General features: G+C 38.0%; 1 protein-coding gene across 3 annotated transcripts in view; it reads left to right on the top strand.

Annotated features, from left to right (window-relative positions):
- Positions 1–26677, top strand: part of AGO3 (Argonaute 3) — a 466191-nt gene that overhangs the window by 423940 nt on the left and 15574 nt on the right. The window contains exon 17 of one of the 3 annotated variants that reach the window (XM_067138590.2): positions 16583–16708. The exons of 1 other annotated variant lie outside the window; for it this stretch is intronic. In XM_067138590.2, the coding sequence (XP_066994691.2) occupies positions 16583–16609 (27 nt within the window). In that variant the 3' untranslated portion in view covers positions 16610–16708. Of the gene's footprint in view, positions 1–923; positions 2642–16582; positions 16709–26677 lie in introns of those variants that run through there. One more of the 3 variants, XM_067138588.2, reaches the window with a different exon arrangement.

Here is a 26677-nt window from a genome sequence, read left to right on the forward strand (position 1 = left end):
ACTCTAACCCATAGTCTACACTGGCCTCGCAGCCTGTCAGCTCGATATATATACTGTTCGACAAGCAGTCTAGAAATATTGATCTGTAGAAACATTCTTGCAACACACTAAATGGAACACATCTAAACATACAAGGAACAATTAATTGATCAGGCGGCCTCTTGATTGGAGTGGAAAACTCGAATATTCGATTACAGTTTACAAACACACATGGAGAAATCTATAACATTCGTAATGTTTCTACATGTATCTGGATAATAAATCATTACAATAAGTTTCCAGAAATCTCCATCGGAATGATAGTGGATCATACCCAATATACAAATATTACAGAGTTTTCTACAGTTTTCGACTACACAGATTTTGAGGTTAAACATATTCACAATACGTATTTGAGGTTATGCAAATGCACAGTACATATTTACAGGGTATAGTCGTACCTAGCATTTAATAAAAGATAATTAAAATATATTAAACATAATAATTGAAGGTTTTACAAGTTAGGTAATGTGTTAGATGATGTACATAGGACAGTGACAGGTAGCAGAGCCTCTGTGACATAGATGGCAGTGCACTGGTCCCTCACCGCTAAGTTCCGTGGTTGAAATCCTGGTCGCTCCATATGAGATTTGTGCTGGACGAGGCGGGTGCTCCAGCAACACTTTCCAGTATCATTTTGTTTCATTAATCATTGCCCCAGAGGAGTGCGACAGTCTTCGGCAGCCGGCACAATTCCTATCCTCCCCGGCAGATTCGACCCGGTCGAATGACTGGAAACAGGCTCCGAATTTTAAAGAAAGCTAGCAGGAGCGGGGAGCGGCTTACCGTGTAAAAATGTGTTTTGTACTGTTTTGTTTTGTTTTGTTTTGTTTTGTTTTGTTTTGTTATGTTGTGTGTACCAATATGTCTTTTCTTTTTTCCAGTATGCTCACAAGTTGGCATACTTAGTTGGGCAGAACATTGGTCGAGATCCCAGCGTGCATCTGAGGGACAGGCTGTTTTTCCTGTGAATGTTTGTGGTGTGTTATTGTACAGAGTAAGAAGAAACGTTTTTAAGTTTGTGACCTCTCTTGAGATCTAGAACTGTTCTTGTTGTTTTATTAGTGTTGGACAAACAAGTTGGTACATTTTCCTGACTTCAATCTGCATACTGATAAGGATATCTGTTGCTGGCCTGAATCACTCAGAAATTGTTCTAATTTGTCATGATAGGGTTTATAAGAAACATTTCATTAATACTGCTGCTTTAAATTATGATTCTAAAAAAGTGCGTTTCAGTTTTATTAATTCGATTGCTTATCGGGATTGTCGATAGGTGTGGTTAACGCATTCCTTTAAAACCTGCAAGGGATTGAGAAAAAATGTATTTTACCTCCGGAACTTGTATTTTGTTTTTATAAGTTACAAATGAGTACTAAGATAAATTACTAAAACCTGTTTATATGATGAGGGATATCGAAGAAGAATGTTTCAGCTGGCCAGTGCAAATTCTTTTTATGATTAAATTTATATTATAAAGCCTTAAAAAAAACACTATATATTAATCTGCCTGAAATTACAAGTGACAACAAGGATCCAGAATAACCTACATCTTTTATGATGAAAGGAAATGAATACCAAAAATAAAAATTTTTGGTTTGTGGTGCATTTAGCATGTTAACACGAGGATGAATGTGCATAATGTCTCGGTATCCTGATTGATCCCTTCAGTGCTGTAACGCCAGTGGCATATTTGCTGTTTCTGAGTCTTCAGTTCCTCTTTTCGAAGAATTATTATAATGAAAATCAGAACTTGTCGTTCACATAGAGAATTTCATTCATATTTCTAGCCTGTCACATTTGTATGTTCTTTCTGAAGTAATTTTTAAATTTGTAAAAATGATATATATCTGCTCAGATTATTTTCAGAAATGTGTAGTTCCTAGCATTGCTCTCCTCATGGAGATGACTTTTTTATGAGTTATTGTTATTTGGTGCTTGATATGTTTCTCTGGGTGATGGGAAAAGGCACACAAGTCAAAAAGTTCAACTTTTCAGAAGAGACTTTCTTGAGTGCCTACAAAGAATTTATAAGGAAAAGATTCACACATAACATGAAATCTTCTCCAAATACACCGAGCAAGTGGCGGCATGGTTTGGGTCACGTAGTTGTCGGTAGTTGACAGCTTGCAATCGGTAGAAAGTGGGTTCGAACCCCACCATCGGCAGCCCTGAAGATGGTTTTCCGTGTTTTCCCATTTTCACACCAGGCAAATGTTGGGGTTGTACCTTAACTAAGGCCACGGTCGCTTCCTCCCCATTTGTAGCCCTTCCCTATCCCATCGTCACCATAAGACCTGTCTGCGTCAGTGCGGCGTGAGGCAGATTGTAAAATAATAACAACATAACTTCTCAGTTCACAGAAAATTTATTTAAATATGTGATCAAAATGGAATGTTAGGTTTTACAAAGAAATGGATGACAGGTGAATTTGTTCAGAAGTTAGCAATGACTTACATTATTATGTTCATTACAGTTCGTATTAAATGCTCTGTTATAACATTGAAAATAAGCTCTACAGTGTATACAAGTCGTTAGGCTGCCAAACTGTGCACGTCCAAAACCCTATCGTTATTGTTTTTCAGGAAAACAAATTTAAAGTTTGCAGCTCATTGTAAATTCAGTTATATTTCTTGAATAAATTATAGCTTTCAATCAGAATGTATAAATCTGTTTTGTAACTTTTTCAACTATCTCAAAATCTAAACATTCAGATTCATGATCTTAAAAAAGGACAGAACTTGTTTCCCTAATTACTGTAAAACAAAAATAAATTGGGAAGGGTTGAAAATTGAAAACCTACAACCTGTTTTCCAGTTAATGACCGGATCAGGGATGGCATGAATGAATGGAAAGGGTAATGGGATTAAATACAAGTTGGCAATCTCCTAAAAAAAAAAAACAGAACTGTCATTTATTATAAAAGAAATACAAATATGAAAATTGAAACATACAAAATGCAAATTCATACAGTGTCGTCTGATGTTATCATGGTTTTATCATATTAATCACCATTTGAAGCGCTGCCATGATCAGCTTGTAAGCGCAGAAAAAAAAGGACGGTGGCAAGGGGGTATAAAATTCAGTAGGTCCAACATCTTTTTTTCTTTGTTTCTGTGACTAAATCAGCGTAAGCTGTTTCGAGATGATGGCAAGTCAGTCTCATTGACGGAAACCCAGGCATGCTTCCAGGAGCATTTCCTTTTATCAAGTGAGGCTCCCCAAATTCGAGCATGTCGTTCAGGCTTTCTTTATAAAAAGCAGCTTCAGCAAGTTGCCTTCATTTCCAGCAGTTTTTTAATTTTCCTTTTCCTCTTCATGATACACTCTTGAAGACCTTTAACTGCGAGAAAATCTAAACATCGCATTTCATAAACCACAAACTAATTTGATCTTCGGGCTTCCTTCATCACATTACACAATCCTTTGTTACATAGATCAGTTGAACACACCCAAAATCAGCATCGTTGGGTAGGCATGAATGTCTCGAAACCAAACATTTTTGTTCAATGATTTTGGTGCCATTTTCATTGGACAGAACATAAAGTAGAAGTGCAAGGACTACGTTCGAATTTCAATTTTGTACCGTACAAGAATCGAACCAAATCACAGTATGCCTTATAGCTGGTTTAAAAGACAACTCCTTCAAGTGAATCAACAGAGATGAGGCGATTTCCAGAGAGTCTTGAGATGCAATCGTTTCATCCCCTTTTCTTTTTCATGTCATTAATGCCAAAAATTATAAACATATAGGTCTTTTTTTTTATTAAGCATCACTGACTGTCACTACTGGGAATGGAAGGACCTTTCTCGAGATCCATGTATATCACATACATTTCAGGCTTACGATTGGAATAATCGCTTCATACATTCACGGGCTCCCTCGGCTCAGGGTTTGTCTCCAGTGTTGCTTTTTCTTCCACTGTAAGAGTTATGCCTATTTTCTTGATTTTGTAGATGTCACAATCTTTACATGTATATTTTCTCAGTTTCTGGAAGCATAAGTTGAACTTCTCATTAGAAAGATTTCTGTACAAACTTTCCTTCACAACCTCTTCTTCTTGGTACAAATCATACATGTTTCGAATGTTCAGAAGAGGACTTTAGCATGTCGGGTGTTGTGCGATGGAGATATGTTTGTATGGTGTTCAGTGAAAGCTGTTTGCATAGTTCTTCAAGGCTTATGACAATCTCCCATCACTTTACAAATAAAAAGTCTTTCCTCCTTTTCAATACAAAACAGGATTATATAAGACTTTTTATTTGGGAAGTGATAACCATCAATACGGAAAGAGATTTATAACATGCAGTCTCCCATCATTCGTTGAAAATGTGTGAAGAAAATATTGTTTGCACTACCAAGGTCCCCTGTTTTCCAAACCATTTGAACTATTTCTTTCGTTCATCTTGTCACCCATGCAGCAGTATGAATGATCCTTATACAATTCGCCACTATTTCACAACCGCTCTGTGATCCGTACACACATTCAAAATACGTCAAGGTAATAGGCACTGCCTGATGTTACTAGAATTCCACTTTATCTCGTAAGGACAGACACGACGACCTTCCGTACACTTCCTTATTTGCTAATGTCGGCCCTATCCTTAATTACACAAACACTTCTTCAGACTAATGCCTTGAGTCCTCCCCACTTCCAGGATATATTTACACAGGTTAGTCTGGTCCTTCGCGTCGCTCCGAGACATTAATATACATGAATCACCTCTTTGGTTCACTGACGTATGTACATAGTTGTGAAGACCAAGCTTCAAAGTAACGATTTCATATGGATGAGATTGCTGTTCCTTTCTTAACCTTACACCATCACCTTGGAATAAAGTTAGCAATGCTCTCCCTGACACATCTTCAGGCGTCTCTGTCATCGCGACATTGTTTAAAATCTGAGCCTTTGGATTGGCTATCAAACTCATGTTCATCCACATTGATGACCTACAATCTTCAGCCTATACTCCCCGACTGTACCCCAGGTTTTCAAGCCACTTCTTGCAACACTTTCAGCCGACTTCAACCATCTTTACCGATATACTCACTGTTTCCCTTGTTGTACAATCTTGAGCAATCTGCACTGCTAATGTCATGTGTACAAATTAAAACAATGATATACATGTTCAGTATTCCCTAACTACGAATTCTTCTTGTAACACTATGTTCTTCTTCTTCCGGAAAAGTGTGGTTGGACTCAGTAACAGTATGTTCTCGCATCTTAACCCTTTCCTGCGGGTTGCGTAGTAGAGCATACTGGAGTCGCACATTGTCTCCCGCAGGTTGCATAGTAGAGTGCACTCGACTTTCAAACAGACTTCCTCTGCTAACTGTCTGCTAAACATATAACTTCTTGGAACCAGTGAATTCCTTACGCTTCCTAGATGCAACCAACGTGCACGGAATGCTAAAATAAAGTGTTTTTATATGTTTTCTTAGATACAACAGACAGATGACTGAATGTAAACACATTGCAGCAACATGGCTGCACATAACCAGTTGGGTGGAGAGGATATTTGTTACAAATTAGATCAATATGTCACACCAGGCAAATGCTGGGGCTGTACCTTAATTAAGGCCACGGCCACTTCCTTCCAACTCCTAGGCCTTTCCCATCCCATCGTCGCCATAAGACCTATCTGTGTCGGTGCGACGTAAAGCCCCTAGCAAAAAAAAATTTATCTTCCAATCCTATTCAGTGAAAAATAGTTTATAATTTGTATGTCCGAGAGGAGGTATGATTTGTTATCTAAATATCTCCATCCGACAGATACCGAAAATGAAATAAATGGAGGGATTCAGGGTGAAGTCTTGTGTTCTCTGCATTACCAAGAAAATAAGAGCCGCGTCAGATCAAGCAATCCAGACTGACTTTAAGGACAAGCAATTTAACATTAGCTCGCACCATGTTGGATGCTTCTTGATGTTTCATTCCAAACTGGGGGGGGGGTTCCTGCATTTAATTAGGTGATCTCATTGTATCATTTTAGAATAAGTATGGTATATTTTCCCTTGTTAAAAAATTTGAAACCGATATCTTAAGGGGTTTTTACAGAATAAATTATTTATTGAAGGTATTCCACAATTATACCTGACAAGCAAATTATTACTCTAGGTTTCGCCAGACAGTGAGTGAAAGATAGTCCGTGGGAAAGGGTTAATTTAACAAACTTGCATCATATTCACTACTTTTTATTACAAATTAATTTACAGACATTTCCTAACCTAAAATCGGGAGATTGTATTTGTGTACGGCTACAAGGCAAACAGCTTTTGAATTATTCCCATCAACAGAACCTACACTGAGGAGGAACAACTAGGATTTAGAGCTCATCTTTGCCACCAGAATGCTCTATGAGAAGTATTGGGTGAAAAGTAAATCACTTATAACTAGAGGCACCTGTTTGCGTTGAAAATTTTTGCCTAATTTTGTAATTTCTTAATAGTTATTTCAGTATATTTTTAGCTACTTTTATTTTATTTCATCAATAATTTTGCTAAATTTTATTTCCACTTTTCAGCAATAAAAGGTAAATAATGATAGCATATTTGCAGTATAACAACGTTGTATATTTTCATGAGGAGAAGTCCGCTATAGCGAGTACAGCATATAACGAGAACTCCGTTATGGTGACATTTTTCTGTCCCTTCAAAACTCCTATATTAAACTGTGTATCGTCCTTCGGTCAAGTCTGCAGCACCTTAAAAAATCAATAGGCCTAATATTAGAGGGCTATTTAACATCATTTGAACGAATTAAATGATTTATAATTGTAAGTAAATGAGGGATCCAGATGCATTATCTAGGCCTAAATGTCATTAAACAAGAAAACTAGCATAACCGCACAGAGTTATTAGGAAAACATAACCTCACATCCTTTCCTCAGAAAAAATGTATGGTTATGCACAAACTTGGTATATATTTCTCATCCACTCTCTCAGCTTCGGATGATCAACTTTTTCCAGTGGAATATTTGCCTCCATAAAAGCTCGAGTTGCAGATAAAATGAATGTGTCTTTATCATATTTTGCTCGTTTTGCCGCTGAAGTAGTGTCCGTGAGACTAGCTTGTCTTCTGATGCCTGTCAACGTTAGTGCCTTTTCCTTGTTCTTATGTGAAACTCTGTTATTAATGTGTTTCAGGCGTGTATCCTTTCTGTGCCACTCAATTTGCACATTACATTATGAGGGCTATGCCGAAAGTTTTTAACAGAGTATGAGAAAAATTTTTTTTTTGTGAAACGACAATTGCAACTTTTCAAAATACTCTCCATTAGCACGTATACATTTTTCCATTCTCTAAAACCACTTAGAAAATCTTTCAGTCCAAGCTTCTTTCGGGGTGTCACTTAGTGCACTCTCGTACGCTGGAATGGCCTCTTCATCTGACGAAATCTGCTGCCCACGTATTTTTTCCTTGGTTTTAGGGAACAGGAAGAAGTCACATGGGGCCAGGTCAGGTGAATAGGTGGGATGAGGTAACACTCGCACTTTTCCCCTTTCCAAAAAAGTCCATTGTTCCGGCAACCCTGTGTGCAGATGCATTGTCGTGATGCAGCAGAAGGGGCCCACTCTTGGACTTTGGGTGCTGTGACCTCCAAGTGGCGAGGACTTTGGGAAGAGAGTCATTCACATACCATTCAGCATTGACTGTACGACGTGTGTCCAAGGTCACAGAGGTGAGGATGCCCTATTTCGTAAAGGAAATGTTGCCACCATCTTCTTTCCGGAGCTCCGACTTCGTTGAACTTTTGTGGGTGGTTCCTCCCATGGAAAGCACCACACAGAAGACTGTCTCTTCGTTTCAGGGTCATAATGGTAGATCCATGTTTCATCACCTGTGACGATATTGTAGGTGTCTTCGGACTGTCCTCCATTGAATTTTTCTAGCATGAAATGACACCAGTCCACTCTCTCCTCCTTTTGGCTTTCCGTCAGGGAATGTGGCACCCAACGGGTACATCTCTTGGTAAGGCCTAAATAATCGTGAACGATGGTCTGCGCTGCTCTTGACCCAATATTTAAGGTCCCTTCAATGTCACAGAATGTAAGATGTGGATCTGCTTTGATCATTTCCCTCAAAGCATCAATGTTTTCTTGAGTCACAGCTCTTGCTGGGCGACCGGAACGAGGTTCATCTTCAATTGACTGCTGACGCCTTGAAAACTCGTGAAACCAATTTCCAACTGTGGCTGTAGAAGGGGCAGCCTCACCAAAAATGTGCAGCAAAATAGAATGGCATTCTTCGGTCCTTAATTTCTTTTTATATGGAAAATTCTAAATTCCCATGGAGGGAATTAGATGTTTTTCACCAATAGAGCATGTCAAAAATGTCAAAAACATATCAGATGTAAGGCTTTTCAGGCGTTTGCTCTATAAACCAGTTTAAGTTCACCTGCATACACCCAGCGTCAGTAGGTAGGGTCTGACATATCCCACTTTGATGAGTCTAGCGTCAGACCTAAGACGAAACACTGGTTAATAGAGCAAACGCCTGAAAAGCCTTACATCTGATATGTTTTTGATTTTTTTTTCTTTTTATAATCATAAAAAATCGTTGCTCGAAAATCGCGGCATGACAGATCCATCTTACACTGTCTGACTCAGCACTGCCTGTGCTTTCTTCCCTCGCTGTGGAGGAACTACCGCTAGGAGGGGTTGCGTGCGCATGTTCCAAGGTCGAAAAACATCGCTCTTTCAAATGAAAACAATCCCATTGTCCTCAGAATTACGGTTTACGCGCCGCTAAAAACTTTGGGCATAACCTTTGTATTTGCACATCAGTATCTTTCTAGTTTTGTCAAACACATAAAATCCTTCTGATGCAAATTCTTTTTCTCGATCAAAAACTGTTGCAACCATTTTAATAAACTGACCACAAAGTAGGAAATTAAACGCACCGATCAGCCATGATTTTCAACAGGCAAGAGGAAATACACCGCCACGTTACACATGATTATGAATACGATAAATTTCTCATTTCAAAGGAAGCTAATTTAGCGATAATCGATGTACTATATCTTAGCTTTCAATATATATTGAAGGGGTATAAATTTGATTGTGGCATCGATTATCAGATTTTATTGCCACAACTTGCCTTGAATCTCTGTCCTAAACTTCAAATGATGCAGTTCCAAATATTTCGTAAATTATTTCGCAATTTTGCTTAAACATAAATAGTTTTGCGGTTTTTAGCCAAATTTCAAAAATTCTGTGCTTTGCAAAAAAACAGGTGCCTCTACTTATAACTGTTCTTCTGGACATTGAGAAAGCATATGACCATATACCATGCAGTCATATATGGGAAGAAAGTGCCTGATGACATCATAGCATGAGTACGACGACTATATGATAAAACCAAGAGTTGCGTCCAGGTCCAGGATGGGAGGTCAGGTTGGTTTGAAATGAAGAGTTGGAGTCCAGCAAGGAAGTTGTCTTTCACCACTCCTGTTCATAATCATAATGAAGTTGTAGAAGTGTTTACAAGAAAGGATCCAACAACTAATGCCCAGGCTTTTACTGATGTAATGGTATGGGGTGAGACGAAAGCAGAAGTACAAGCTAGACTAGATCTTTGGCATGAAGCTGTTACAACCTTAGGTCTTAAATCAACAAAACCAAGACACATGGCTTGGAGACAAGCAGGTGGATATTGTAGAGAACTTCCAGTACTTAAGTAGTGTTCTGTTCTCAAACATCACCATACATCAAGAGATTAGCAACAGAATACAGAAAGCTTCCACATTCTATCACACTGTACTTCAAATACTTTGTTTTTGTTAATTTCCAAGATTGACACTTGTCTGGAAGCAGCAGCACTTACTGGATCTTCAGGCAACAGAAATGAAGTTCCTCTGTTCTTGTCTACAAAGAACTAAACTGGATAAAATAAGGAATGTGGATATCCGACTGCAGCTTGGATTGGAAAGAAACTTGCTGGAGAGCCTCAGAGTGAATATACTGCAATGGTATGTATGGTCACATGAAAAGAATGGATCCCCACAGGACTCCTCAAGCATACTTTGACTGCAGTGTTCCTGGAAAGAGACCAAGAGGAAGACCTCATGATGTTTGGGAGAAGCAGATTTTCAAGAACGTTGAAATCAGAGATAATAATAATAATAATAATAATAATAATAATAATAATAATAATAATAATAATATGGCCTCAGCTACTGTGTGCAGACATTTCAATTTGACGCCATCTGGCTGTCTGCTCGTCAATTTCAACGTTCCGTTTTACTCTAGGCCCACTAGATGGCAGACAGAGTAAACCGGATCTCTCTTGGGCGTCTATGGCTGAGATTTAATGAATTTTGTCGGGTAAACACCAAATGTGTCGCCAGAGATCTTTTACATGCCGACATCGTACGACATGGAGTATCGAATGGACTTTTTTCCGCCCTTCAAAAATCCGACTACCTCTGCCGGGTTTGAACCCGCTATCTTGGGATCCAGAGGCCGACACTCTACCACGGATCCACAGAGGCAGCTGAAATCAGAGATGCGAAGAAACAACTATGATGATGAACAGAGCTAATGCAATAAACAGCTGCTTTTCATGAAAGTTGGTTTCTTTCCAAAACGGTGCCATTGTATGCGGAGATTTAATAATCTTAAGCATAAGAATTGGTTTCTATCCCTACAAAACTTACATTGTCATCCATTTGGAATAGTTCAAAACAGTCGATCGTGCCCATCTCTGGTAATAATCCAACCCTTAAACCAGGTTTTCCCATAAATGAAATTGTATTAGATTGTGCAGTATTTTCAGGTTTACCCCGTGTGGGTGGGGGATGCACACGAATACATCCACAGTACCCCTGCCTGTCATAAGAGGCAACTAAATGGGGCGACCAAGGGACGATTGTATTAGAAGCATGAAACTACTTGTGATTAGTACCATCACGCGGGGAATACCATGGGTCGCCCTTAATTACAAGTAGTACCACTATGTTAGGTACCCGACAGGTTTGTGATTAGTAGCAGCAGAGTGGCTTCACTGTGGGTTTACAACACCTGTGATTAATAACACTACATTAGCAACACCGTGGGTCTGCGTTGCCTGTGATTAGTACCCACTGTGTGAGGAACACCACGGGAATAACCGACACACGTGATTAGCACACCTATGTGAGGAACACCATTGGTTAGCGTTGCCTATGAGTGGTGCCATTATGTGAGAAACACCATAGGTCTGTGTTAGTTGTGCAACGTACGATACTGGTGAGTAGTACCATAATGTGTGGAACACTGCGAGTCTGCGCTACTTTTGATCATTACTGCAATATGACAAATACCATGGTTCTATTTTCTTAGCAATAAGTAGCATTATGAGGGGCCGTTGTTGTGGATTTTGGACCCCTTTAGACATCAAGCATGATTCTAATATGCCTTAGATAGCAATAGTATTGTTTAAAGATAGTTTCTGGAAAGGTGGGGCATAGCGGGTTGGATCCACTGACTGTTTTAAAATCATATTCATCCATGCATTCTTCATCGTCATGTTTTGAATTCTGGTCAGTGGATGATTTTGGGCTTTTAAATTGTCGTTACATTTTGTTTCATTAGAAGCTGATGACGTAGATGTTAGGCCCCTTTAAACAACAAGCATCATCCTTATCATTTTCAGGCTAAATCACTTCGAGATTCATCTACAATGTACTCCCTTAGTTGTCTTCGGAAAACTTCCATTTCATGCTCAGCTAGTCAGAGAGAGGAGAGAAGATAAGGCATGACTGCCGTCTGTTGAGAATTCTAGGAATATATTGGACGATTGCAAAATGAAACACTGTAGCTAAACAAGAATTTCTTGAGTGATCACATTATGGACAAGCGCACGCAGCTGGAGAATTTATCGGGTGTGCAAGGTGGTGAGCGCTATCTGTGGGCATGTCCAGCAATGATAAGTGGGGAATGGCAGCCAACCCACCCAATTCTAGCAAGTCAGGGTTTTGTATCCTGTGGTTTGCTAGAAGTAGGTGGAAAGTGGGATCTTTCTTCTCATCTGCACCAGTTGGATCTTGTTCTTTTTTTGTGCATCTTTTCAGAGATATTGCTGCAAAAAGTTCTTGCTCTTTGAGTGTTGTCTTGAATTTAACTTTTTCCAAAATTAGATTCGTAAAGGAATCGCATTGCCTTTTGAAGGAATTTCCTTTTTCATCTTTGTTTTGAAAAACAAATAGGCCTTTTGGAAGTGTTGAAAGTTCCAGAAAATTCCTCATTGTTTCATTTCTACTACAGTGAATCTTATACGACTTGACAGAACCAGTTGGTACTAATGATGTGGATCTTCTTCTTCTTCTTCTTCTTCTTTACAGAATGATCTGAAATTGCCTTCATGTCAGTTCCTATGTAATTATAAGATGTATATTAATGAACAAGCCGATGATTTAGTTTTACTATCAGTTGACCTAAATGAAGCAAAAGCTCAGATATCAGAACTTCAAAACATCGCGAATAAAATTGGACTCAAAATATGATTTGAAAAAACAGAAATTATGCCCCAAAAACCAACACAACTAAAAGAAGTTACCATAAATGGTAATAAAATCAAAATAGTAACTCAATTTAAATATCTTGGAGAAGTAATAATACGTAACCTAAATGAAAAATCTCATCCAGACAAGAATGAATATATTAACAAAAGTACCAAAATTAACATGGTACATCTACAAAAGGAAATGTCTATCAATAAATGCAAAAATAAAACACTGCAACACAGTTATAAAACCAGAGGCTAGGATACATATGCAGCAGAAACATTTTTTCACCTGAATAAACAATCGAAGACTGACAGGCGTAAGAAATTTGCAAGGAGGATTGGAAGGACCAGCATCAACAAAATATACCAGAAAGAATTTCGACGGAGAGGCAAAGATTGACAGTTTACCAACTGAAGTGCAGTTGTCCGGCTCCGTGGCTAAATGGTTAGCATGCGTGCCTTCGGTCACAGGGGTCCGGGGTCGGGAATTTTAACCATCATTGGTTAATTTCTCTGGCACGGGGGTTGGATGTATGTGTTGTCTTCATTCTCATTTCATCCTATGGGCGTCAAATCGAAAGACCTGTCCTCGGACACTTGCACACTAAAAGCCATGCCCCATTTCATTTACCAGAAAGATGGACAGTGGCAGATAATATCTAAGAAAGTTGTGCACAAAGATCTAGAACCCTTTACGGAGGAGACTGGGATTCTAGACTTCTGAAACAACTAGTACAACACAATCTCGTCTCAAAAAATAAATGGATCAGAGAAGTAAGAGAGGATCTGAAGGAAATAGGCCTTACAACAGAAAACACCACGTATAAGATAAAATTGAATGCAAAACTCAAGAATAAAAATGTCTGATTTACCCTTACACAAAACAAACTAACAGCACGCATATTTTCAACTGAGGAAAGGGCATGAAGATCGGAGCATCTGAAGAAGTACTGGGAGGACCACAAAGCCCGAACAACCCCTTCAAAGAGACCTGAACGATGCACTGACTAAAGTGATCCTATGCGGTCATAAAAGAAGAAGAACAAGCCATTCAAAGCATTGGAAATTAATAGGCAACAGGGAGGTGATGATGATGGATGTACAACATTATGATTCAGATTAGTTATATTCATTTCAACAAATGATTGTAATACACTATCATTCTCAGTCTCTGACGTTATACATACCATACCTCTTTGTTTTATAATGAGAAATACTTGTAAAGTGACTTTATGCCCTCATGTACATATTGAGTCCAACATCGGGCCACTCTGACATCTGAATGGCCCACGTGCCTGGTAATTGCACGATACGAAACCTCATACAGCCCACAATGCGGCCTCTGTCAGATGCTGTCAATTGGTAGAGATGCTGTCTAACGCATCTGCGAGGCATCATGGGTGCTTCGTACTGTACGTGGTCCTCTCCGTATGTCTTGCTTAACTGTTTGACTCACAGAAGTTGACAGGTAACAACTTATCAACAGGGCGGTCCAATTTGATTATCTGGATGTACACAGTACATTCCCTTAAAAATGGGATTTTCCTGCTCAAGGGTAGTAGTCGTAGGACAACTATGAGTAATGTCCCTAGATAACAAGTTTAGACTTGGCAGAGGTAATCGGATCTTTGAAGGGCAGAAAAAAGTCCATTTGACACTCAATGTTGTACGATGCCGGCACACACAAGATCTCTGGTGCTCATTTGGTGTTCATGATTGTGTTTATGTTCTTCCTGAGAACGACATTATTCTATGAAGACCGATATTTTGTACTTTGTTTTAAGGACGTGCCATTGTATTACAAAAATTATATAGAGAATGCAATTGTCTTTGTGAAACAATTGCCGACTTGGGTGTTGATATTTCATTGATAAATGATGATGCTGTGGTGGAAATGAATGCTGAAAGTGGAGGCGATGGCGAGGCTTGCATATCAGATGTGTGTGCCTTTCAGTGAGATGGTATATCTGCTGGAGTAGTTCAGAGGGAGCTGTTTCGTTATGTAAAGTAGAAGGAGCATATTTTACTGTAGAAAAATATTGTGTGCGTATTTGTAGAAACTTCAGTGTTACAGTGCTGGCTCGGTTCAATGGTATTTGAAGGTGTTGTCAGTAGATTTACTGGCAAATACAAACTCCTGCAAAAAAAAAAAAAAAAAAAAAAAAATTTCCAGCACCTCAGTGCCTCCAAAAATCGTAAAAGTAGTTAGTGGGACGTAAAATCAATAACATTATTAGTGAATTCTCCCACGACATAGCTGTTACATAACAGCTCCTGAGTTTGTGTACATTTGAAGAGATTGTCCTGTAGAAGGTCAATATTTTCAAAGCCAGCAACATAATTGACGCATTTAACTCGCAAATGCCATCAACTTCAGCTGGGATCGACCCTGTTATCTAGGGAACAGAAAGACCGGGTGCAGAATGAAATGAGTTGTAGTCTGTCTCCTTGGCTGAATGGTCAGTGTAGTAGCCTGGGTTTTATTCTCAGCTCGGCTGAAGATTTTAACTTTATCTAGTTAAATTCACTGGCTCGGGGACTGGGTGTTGTTGTGATAAACATCTCTTCATATACATACAACACAGCAGACTACCAACTACTACACAAATATGCATTAGCGAATACATTCCACCCCATAGCGTTGATGTCAGGAAGGGCACTCTGCTGTAAAACTAGGAGTGCTCATTTGTTGTCACAAAACAGGAAGTCACGCATCTGATACTTTATTTGCCATTTCTGGGAACATGCTGCTTCCTCTATTGGAGTGTTTGTGTCTTGGTTGTATGAAATCATGACAAATTGGAATTACATTTATACCTCTTGTTCTTGGGGTCACTTATGAACTGTGGTGAGTGAATCAGTCCATTGTGGTTATCCTGAGATTTATTTCCAGACAAATTCATATTTTAGTTACCTGCTGTGTTCATGGATGCCTTGGAACATAAGCAATGCAGATATTGACTGTTTATAATATTACATGAACATTTTATTAAAAGAGGAAGTATTGTATTATTATATTTTATATAAATCAAGTGATGTTTGAATTAAACTGTTATATTTCTGTTCAAAGTTATTTTTATATTTTTATACTCGTAAACATTTGTAAAAATCTTCAGATGTATTGTAGAAGTTAGAGCTATGACAAATTATTGTGTAGAAAACTGTGAAATAAGGGATAAATGATAAAATATTGGTTCAGTGGAATACTTACGAGAGTGATTGAAAAAACTTTTCCAGTCGGCTATTTGAAAAGTTCAGACAAAAATGTTTTGCCGTCAGTATTATTCTTGTTTAAATTTATGCCTTATGCACTGTTTTTCTTGTAAAACTTGTTAATGTTTTATGAGAAGCCAAATACAAGTGAATCAAACCTCTTTGTTATTTTTCTTTATTTTATTATTTATGGCTGACTAGTTTACTGTTATGCAGCATTTGATGAGCTTGCATTACAGGTAATGTGAGTTCCTTTAATTGTTCATTAATCTTGCTTTAATCACGTATACAGTGAAGACTGAATAATGATTTGCTTTCTTCAAACATTTTTCTGTAGTGCTGACATTTTTATTCCTCTCAAGAAACTCGCTTAGTCCATAATAATTGAATGTAGCATTAATACGTATGCATTTATGAGAAAAAGTACAAATTATTCTTATGAACGTAGGATATTTTCTGAAGTAATGTGTTTTCTTGCTGTGTACAACTGCAGGGGCCAGTATTGTCTTGTTAATTTTTAATTATAGCAGAATTTCATTAATCCACAGAGTTTAGAATGCTACACTTCTTGTATTTTTGAAGTAAAATAATGAGGGAGAGCCTGTATTGAAATATTCCTTTATTTTAATGAAAATATTCATTAGTGAAAAAGAGAGATATTTTTAGTTGGTGCTCATTGATGTACTTGATTATTGCCTTTTGCTGTGTATGTTCCTTTAGTTTATTTAATTATAGGGTAATAGATATTAAGTAATTTATATTGAAAGTTTTTTTTTTTTTTTTACATTATTTCATAATAAAGTCAGATTTAAGAAATGGTGTATTATTTTTTATATTTTCAGAACTTATTTCCACAGTCAGACATGTAACACTGATGAAAAGAATATTGAAATGTACCCGTTTTTAAATGTGGTACCGTTAGGGATCGATGGCCCAGATGTGAAGAGGACGGGGGCTTTGTACGACTTACATCGTGTGTTTACGTCACCTGGAAGATTCATCACCTCAACGTCTGTCACCCCATTTGAACATGTTCACAATTCAGTACTACAAGTCTCATTGTGGCTGCCTAGGAACTACTATGTACACTGCCGGCCAAAAGTTTCCGGACAAAACATATGTACCCACACAAATTTGTTTAATGACAGAATATATATTACTGTAACCAAGTTTCGAAGGTTTTAGGGCGACGGCAACTGGTTTATGTTTGACGTTTAGCATCGGAAAAAATGCATCCTACTGTATAACACGTACAGTGAAACATGGAGGGGGCTCTATGATTGTTTGGGGTTGTTTCACATTCAGTGGAGTTGATAGACTGCACCTAATTCGAGGAACGCTGGACAAAAACGGCTACCATTCCATTCTATCCCATTATGCTCTTCCGTCTGGATAACAACGTGGGTTTGTCCTCCAGCAAGACAGTGACCCCAGTTACACGTCTCGCTATTGCATGAATCATCTACAAAACAGACAAGACCTTGGGGAATTGTTTTTAATGGAATGCCCCCCCCTTCCCTATCGAGCTGCTGTGGGAGGAGTGGGATCGGCAAACCTGAAAATAGTGTCCTCCATCAGAAAAGCTGTGGGTCTCTTCCAGAATGCCTGGCAAATTATACCTGCATCAATGTTAGAAAAACTTGTTCTGAGAATGCCGAGAATAGTTAAAAGTGTACTTACAGTACAACAAAGCGGTGTTTCTTTGGTGAGAAGAGAATTTGATGTGTTCTGGTGATCTGTGGGAGTAAGTCTGTACATATTGTCTATTACTTGCTCAGACATAATGTAAAAACATAGTTTATTGTAAAACTAGCTGATGTACCCGTGCTTCGCTACGGGATTCTCAGAAAGACTGACTTTGTGGTTTTCCTAACTGAAATCAACATAGGTCATTACAAAAACGTAAGTATGAATGTAGCAATTAAAAGCAATGCTATCATATAAAATACTCGATGAAATGGAAAGCCGCACGTTTTATCACTTAACGAACAGTGGTGCTGTTAGATTGCGGTGCCAATCTAATAGCCCAAAGTTCCAGAGCTGGGATGACCAGGTCGCAGATTGCCATGAACACTCATCTGCCATTATTCCGCTAAATATGCACACTGTTCATTCCAATCAGTGCCTCAGAGTAGGGATTGAATAGCCCGAATGCTATGATGATCCAGTGTGTTACGTATCAGTAGTATCAGAAAATTTATAAACCAGGGGAATGTCATGCTAAAGAAGAAAGTTATCTAACTCCCCAACTACTTTCCTTCAATATTCAGGCAGGCTGTTACACTCTGTACGACTGGGCAAGTTGACCGTGTGGTTAGCGGTGCGCAGCTGTGAGGTTGCATCCGAGAGATAGTGGATTTGAACTCTATTGTCGGCAGCACTGAAGATGGTATTCCGTGGTTTCCCCACTTTCACACCAGTCAAATGCTGGGCCTGTACCTTAATTAAGGCCTAAGGCACTCCTAGCCCTTTCCTATCCCATCGTCGCCATAAAAGCTATCTATGTCGGTGCAACGTAAATCAAATAAAAAATACTCTGTACGCAGCAGTAGTCCTATCTACCAGAGATAAGGGGCAACAGAAGAGACAAAGCACATCACGACAAACAATGGTCAATGTAATGTTATTGTTGATCAATGTTAGAAGCTTTTTATATTGTAGGCCTCCACATTTAGTTTTCTTTCGACTCTGTGATTTGTAAAATATTTTATACCTTAAAATGTAGTTTCTTTCTCCGAGCTTACATAACGATTTCCATTAAATACTGTTTACACATTTTCTCGTTACTCGGTGCTGATATGGACTTAGTAACAAAAATCCAAATTCATGAACATGTTTGTGATCAAAGCCAGTACGGTAACAATGTATAAGACATGAATAATAGGAAATTTAATACTATATAACCTCAGTTATGTAGCATTCATCGATTACACCTCTAATAAGAAATATTTGAGAATTACATTTTAGGCCTTCCCCTACACTACCATTTCACTCAGCGTGAATAAAATAATTTACAGCCTAAACTGTAGCGACTTATTTCCTGACTTTGCATACCGATTTTCATCAAGATAGGACTACTAATAACGACAATATTTGAGAATTAAATTTTAGGCCTTCCCCTAAACTACCATTTTTCTCAGCGTGAATACAATTATTGATAGCCTAGATTGTAGCAACTTATTCCCCAACTTTGAATACCCATTTTCTTTAAAATACGACCACTAATAACATAAATAGTTGAGAATTCAATTTTAGGCCTTCCCCTAAACTACCATTTCACTCAGCGTGAGTAAAATGATTTATAGCCTAGATTGTAGAGGCTCATCCCCCGACTTCACATACCAATTTTCATTAAATTCTCTTCAACCGTTTTCTCGTGATGCGTGTACATACATACATACATACATACATACAGACAGACAGAAATTACGGAAAAGTAAAAAGTGCATTTTCTTGCTACTATGGACATGACCGATACAGAAATACCATTATTTTCAAATTCTGAGCAATGTACAGACAAAACTCTTGTTTTATATATATAGATATTAATTTTAGACAATAAAGTTTGGTGAATAGTCCTGTACTATCAACATAGATGAACAATGCAGGACAGTGACCATACTGTCCTTCGAAATAGTCCCCTCCCATAACTATGCACTACTGAGATCGGCTATACATGTCCTGGAAACTTTGCAAGAAGGCTTCCTTTGGGATGGTGTTCAAAAGCCTCGTCACGTTTCGTTGGATGTCAGGAATATCGTCAAATCTCTTTCCTTTCAAAACGTGTTTGAGTTGTGGGAATAGGCTCCGACCTTTTTCCGACGAGGGGATCCGAGAGAACGCCATTCTATGCTTTGCCGTTTCGTTTCAGGGTCGTACCTGAGACACCAGGTTTCATCCTTAGTGACAATACAGTACAAGAAATTTGGTGTTGCATGCGCCGTTTCGACAAAATCCTCTGAAGCCTCTAAACGTGCCTGCTTCTGATCGTCCGTCAAGTTATGTGGCATAAGACGAGAACACGTTTTCTTCTTGCCTAACTTTTGGATAACGATTTGTCCATACGGATTCATGGTTAATCTGCAGTTCATCCGCTATCATGCGCACGGTTAATCACCGATCGTTCTTGATTAATGTCCTCACCTTTTCATTGTTTTCGTCACTTACGGCGGTCGCCGGTCTTCTGCTGCGGGGGTTGTCAGAAACACTTGCATAGGTGTGTTTTCTTTTAATCTCAGTCCATTCTTTAACAGTGCAATGGTTGTCCGGAAACTTTTGGCTGGCAGTGTATGTGACAGAAATCGGTACGTTCTATTAAAAATAAACAACTTGGTATCACTGCCTCAGTGCTTATTCAAGCAAGGTGGCACACATTGCACGTTCTTTCATGGGCCCCTTATTTTTATTCTCCCATCTTCCATTAATCAGAAGATATTTGAGGTGAAAAATGTACATATACCATCTTGTGTAGTATGAAATCCAGTGCTCTAATTTTTACAAGGAAACTTCCACATCATTCATCTGCCAGCCCCAAATGTACAGCATCCCAGCAGTTAGTTGCTTTTGAGAATTGTATTGGAATGTGTGTGCGACCGTTGCTTGTGTATTAACCCCTTGACGTCAAACTCCATTCGTCGTACAGACCTTCCTTTCTTCATACGCTGCCGACCTCCATGCGTGGTATAGATCCCTGCAGGCCTAACTTTATTTTGTTCTTGCTTGTAAAGTTTTATAGTTGTAGTGATGGAAATGGTATATCTTCAAAGGTGAATATCTCTGCCTTCCTTGTATGTATGAAACAGCCCAAAGCAGTGTGTGCGTGTGTCTCTCTCTCTCTCTCTCTCTCTCTCTCTCTCTCTCTCTCTCTCTCTCTCTGTGTGTGTGTGTGGAACGTACCCAAGGATATGGAAATATGCAATCATAAATTCGGTACCAAAGAAGTGTCTAGCTGTTTCCCTATTATACTATCGACCGGTGTGTATACTTTCATCTCTCTCGCAAACCCTTCGAACGGATAATCCATTGGCAACTAACCAAGTATCTTGACAAATATTCCTTGTTTAACCCTTTAGAGGCAGGCTTTATAAAAGGCACACAGCATGACCACTGCTGTATTGATGGTTAAAGATGACATTAGATACGCAGTGTGTGAACAGGAGGTCACGTTACTTACTCTTCTTGGTTTAAGTAGTGCATTTGACACTGTTAACATAGACATACTGCTGGCCAAATTAAAATCCCTTCATTTAAATTAGGCTGCTTTACAACTCTTTAGCTCTTACCTCACAAACCGCAGACGAGTCGTTAAAGAATAGGAATTCTCAATGGGCAATGCAGGAGTACCTCAATGTTCTGTACTTGGACCATTGCTTTTTATTTTGTACATAAACAACATAGTATCTTTATTAAAATATTGCAGTTATCATATATGTGCTGATGACCTCCAAATATATAATCACACAAAACTGGGAGATATTCATATAGCAACTGATAGAATGAATGCTGACTTACAAAATATCATATGCCTGTGAAAACTCTATATTAATAAATCCCTCCAAGACAAAGCCATTATAGTTGGACAATCGAAATTAATAAACATGACATAGACTTGAGATATCCCTTCACTCACTCTTATCTGATACCAAAATTCCGCATGAAATTTTGGTAAATGATCTAGGTGTTGTTATAAATGAAAACCTAAATTGGAATGAACATGTCAGTCATATCTCTAACAGAGTATATGCCTCACTCCATCCTGAACTACCACCAAAACATTTTACCGTTAAATATGAAAGTAATATTTGTCTGATGAAGCATGGTTCCACCTTTCTGGACATGTAAATTCCCAAACTGTGCAGTTGTGGATTACTGGAGAACCCATATATTGTATCGGAAATGGCATTGTATCCCATTAAAATGGAGGTATGGTGTGAGTGTGGTGGATAATTGGGCCTATCTTCTTCAATGACCACATGGATTCAGATTTGTATGTGTCCATTCTTTAATGAACTGACACAGGACTAAAAGGATTATCTGGCACGTAAAAGAACTCCTGTGGGACTAAATTCTGGCACCTCGGCGTCTCCGAAAACCGTAAAAGAAGTTAGTGGGACGTAAAGCAAATAATAATATTATTATTATTATTAAAAGGATTATGGATATTTCCAACAGGATGGTGCCGGGTTGTGTGGTTCAGACGGTTGAGGCGCTGGCCTTCTGACCCCATCTTTGCAGGTTTGATCCTGGGGCAGTGCACTGGTGTTCGAAGGTGCTTAGATACATCAGCCTCATGTCTGTAGATTTATTGGCACATTGAAGAACTTGTGCAGGACAAAATTCTGGCACCTCGGCATCTCCTAAAACCGTGAAAAGTAGTTAGATGTAGCAACAATAATATTATTAGTTTTGAAGTTCCTTTTAAGTGAGTCTTTTAATATTAGATGTGATTTGGTTGAGTTCTTGAGTGTTCTGTGGCAATTTTGGAATATTTGTGGTCAAACACGTTTGTTTACATGACATATCTGCCAACTTCTGGAAACCAAAAATAGGAAGATTTTTTTTTAATTCTTGGATTTCATCACATATATTCAACCATGGTCTACGTGAAAAAAAGGTCAGGATAAAAGGCATACATATCTAGTTACAATGCGATTTAACCATTAAATTTAAAATCTTAAACTAAGAAAACATAAAAATGGTTACAAGAAAATGTACCTAATCTCTCTCATTTATGACACGAATAATAATATTTATGTCACACTGACACACACAAAAAAATTGCATAATACTGTATTTTCTCACGTAATTAACATACTTTTTGACAAAATTTCAGGCGAAAACTTCAGATGCATAAATTATTCAAGGAATTCAGAAATTTATAAATTATTTACACTTCATTTACATTTAAAAGATACATCAAATATAATATAAACACAATTGGTTCAACTCATTTGCGGTTATCGTCATTTGGTGTAAAATTCCGGCACGAGATTCTTTCTGAAAAGTCAAATAGGGTACATCAGGTAAGTTAGACACGTGGGTTTGAAGAACCAACACTGGAAAATATTCTTACCATTGCAAGCTGACAATACGACCTGAATGACATACTGGCAAAAAAAGGAATACTACCAGGATTCGCGGTCTTTCTTCTGTATCCTTCGTGAGAAGAAAATGTAAGTAAATATTGGGTTTGCATATATATTCTCTGATTTACGAAGAGATTTTTATTGTACTTCCTAAACTTCTGATCTGCGCGACCCATATTTTAACTGGCTTATTTTATTGTACAGTGCCGCAGATAACCTTCAATACCGATGTGCTGTTGTAGGTGTGATCTTTGGGTTTGATTTAATTCAGGAAAATACATATGCATATGTGTGTGGCTGGTTGTGTTGCAAGTTACCCCATTTGGAATGCCATAATGCGTTGTCAAGGATTGAAGAAAATATGGGTGATTTAAGAAATGTACATATTTTGTTAAAACAAGATGATGATAAAATTTGTTTTACCCTAATGTATTGCTTATAGGGAAAGTTTGAATGTTTCTGAGGCTAAATTTATAGATTTTCTTTCTGTTAGTAGGCTTCAAGTTAAAAGGAAAATTATCCAGCTCTTAAATGTAAATGAATTGAATCGTGTGTAAGGAATATGCCGATATTTTTGTTGATAAGTGTTTTAATGTGATGAAACAATGCTTTTAAATTAGAAAAGAAGAGAAATCTAGCCGTGAAAGTTCAGGCAAGAATGTTAAAGCTAATATAGTAATGCATAAATGAAAGATCATGCCCTTTCACAGCATTCCATTTCACATCTTGATTATATGTCTAATTTCAGTCTTTAAATAATAACCTGTTAAATAATTCTTCATTCATTTATCCAGAATTGCTTTAGCAACTTTGAAGTTAATATCTTAGTAACTCCTTCTAGACATAATTTATTTAACCATTTCCGTATATACATTTCCATTGATATTTGAATTTAGCACAAATTTCCAGGTCACACCACTTGCGAATTGTCTCCCATTTTAACAAGGCTAAATCCGGAAGTGTCGCGTATTGTCTCTACTGTATTTGGTATATGGAAACTGATTGACATCTGACCTGCGGTTCCTATAAGGGAGATCAAATATTCCTTCGCTTTACGCTTCTCAAACACAAAGCGATGAAAATGGTTGGAATTATTTGCCACTTTTCGGCATAATGTTGTTCTTCGGCGAAGAGAAAGTCCATTTCTCTTCATAAAATTAATCAAGCCTCACCTAACCTTCAAATCCAAGACATTAATTCCATGTGCCGCGGATATTTCTCATTCTTTAAAATACAGCATTTCGTGAGAAACGGCTTATCCAACATTGCATAACTAAATCATATATTTAAGCAGATAATCCTTTACTTGCGGAAACTTGCCGCATTTGGTCCGCAAAATGCTCTGCGAGACTTGTTTGCTGTTCAAAGTGCACGTTTTATTTGGACATTGAATACCAGTACTTGCTGCTCGCTGCTCTATTCCCGTATGTTTCGGCGTAACTGATCACCGCAAGTTTGTATGATCCAGTATTACTCCAATACTGTGGACTGACAAACAATTTTGAGATCACAGAATGTCCCGTACCCGAAACACTCGTAAAACTAGTGCAGTGGGATTTCCTGACGGCTAATAACAGCACTTACTTTTTTGTTAAGAATGAAGCCATATTTTCCAGTGTCGACTTAGTTAAATGCAATAAAAAAATTCCAGTCTGTCAAACACACAGCAATCATAACACTATAAACAAACCTGTGAAATACACACTAACATACAAAGAATGACTTGTTCCATTCTACAAGAACATCTGAGATTCTATCAAATAACTTAAAACATGCTTATATATGTACAGTATTGTTTATGTTGTGTAAACTTGTCAATGATTCAACGACAAAAGCTATTGCCAAAAGGAAGGGTTAGCCATGGGCTCACCATGATCAGGTATAATAGTAAACATTTTTCTGAATAACTTCGAAAACATCATCTTAATGGGTCAGCGTTCAAAAGGAATCTTACACTGGAGAAGATACGTGGATGACGTCATGTGCATACATGATAATGACATCAGTAATACACACCAGTTATTAAACACACTAAACTCTACACAGGTCCATCAGTTTCACACTGGAGTCAGAAACTAACAAGAAAATAAACTATTTAGACATCACAATCAACAGGAATAATGACAACCTATCTTACAAAGTGTACAAAAAGCCCGCTCGGACGTCGCACACTATTGCCGAGTCGAACCACCCATACACACACAAAATTGCAGGACTGAATACAGTGATACACAGGGCTATTTCCATACCAATGAGCAGAATGGATTTCAGTGAAGAGGCATAAATCATTAAAGAAAACAACCAACCTCCAGACACAGTAGATAAACTATTAAATAAACATAAGAAAAATCACTGGGAAACCACCACACGACATAGAAAAATACGTGGTTCTCAACTACGTTAACAATAACACACAAGGTAGCTAATATTTTCAAGAAACAAGGTTTAAAAGTAGCCTTTAGAACGAATAACACACTACAGAGATACATCAGCAAGTGAAACCTAAACAAAAAGGACCCATTCTCAAAGTCAGGAGTATATGAACTCAAGTGTCAAGAACCTAACTGCAATGCCACGTACATAGGTCAAACGAAACGTAATTTCCACAGAAGATACAAAGAACACAAAAACGCGGTCAGATATAATCGGCATTCAGCCTCCGGGGAGCACATATACGACTGTTCACACCATTTCACAGACATCAACACTGATCTAAAAATTTTACACATCGAAAATAAAAGTAAATCTTTGAATATAAAGGAAGCAATAGAAATTTACATTGCAAAAAATGCTAATGTAACTAACCTAAATGACCATACACATTTAAAAAATTCCTTCCTCTTCGCCCTACTCACATATCTTTCTCATTAAATTACCCTTTTTCTTAATAACAACATTTAATAGTTAATCTCTATTTCAATTCCCTACTTTATTAACCTAAAATCTTTAAATTGCACATAAAAGTACATTATAACCTGAAGTAGGTCGATAACCTTATCACCCCCTCCACGGTATAGTGAACTCGCCTCTATCATCCGGTAGAAGAGGTCCACAACGCTCCACAAGGCCCCTCCCATGCTACCCCTCCCCTCTCCACGAGCAGTGTGCTTTGTCCAAACGCTCCATTACCACAGTCCTGAAATAGTGTTTGGTGACAACGGACTTAACATCGGCTGTCTAGAAAAGTACGTAAGTTTTCCATTATATTAATACTTGTATATTTATTTTATTTTGTCATTACTGGTTCATGTTATCGCTAAACTCTATCATTGACAAGTTTACACAACATAAACAATACTGTACATATATAAGCATGTTTTAAGTTATTTGATAGAATCTGAGATGTTCTTGCAGAATGAATCAAGTCATTCTTTGTATATTAGTGTGTATTTCACAGGTATGTTTATAGTGTTATGATTGCTGTGTGTTTGACAGACTGGAAAGTTTTTATTGCATTTAATAACAGCACGTTGCCGTGTGTTTGGAATGCCCGCTTTGCGATAGGAAACCCGCTACTTGAGTAGTTGATATCTTTATTTCGAAACGCATCCAGAGCTGAGTGGTGGATGTTCAAAGTTGTGGGTGCGTCAAATATGTGAACTTTTTTTTCTCTACTTTGGACCCAAAAATATTGGGATGCTAAATTATGCAAGGGCGTTAATTACTTGAGAAAATATCGTAGTTTCCTTTATCAGATGGTAAATTGAACGGAAATTTATAGGTATCTTTGAACACTTGGAAATAACGTTTGTTATATTTTTTGGCCATAATGAGTAAAGAAAATACCAGAAACTGTCGCCGACACAATCCCTTTGAAAACATTCAGCTCATTAAAATTATGCACTTAAATAC

This window comes from Anabrus simplex, chromosome 1 (assembly GCF_040414725.1).
Source record: "Anabrus simplex isolate iqAnaSimp1 chromosome 1, ASM4041472v1, whole genome shotgun sequence".
Taxonomy (NCBI): domain Eukaryota; kingdom Metazoa; phylum Arthropoda; class Insecta; order Orthoptera; family Tettigoniidae; genus Anabrus; species Anabrus simplex.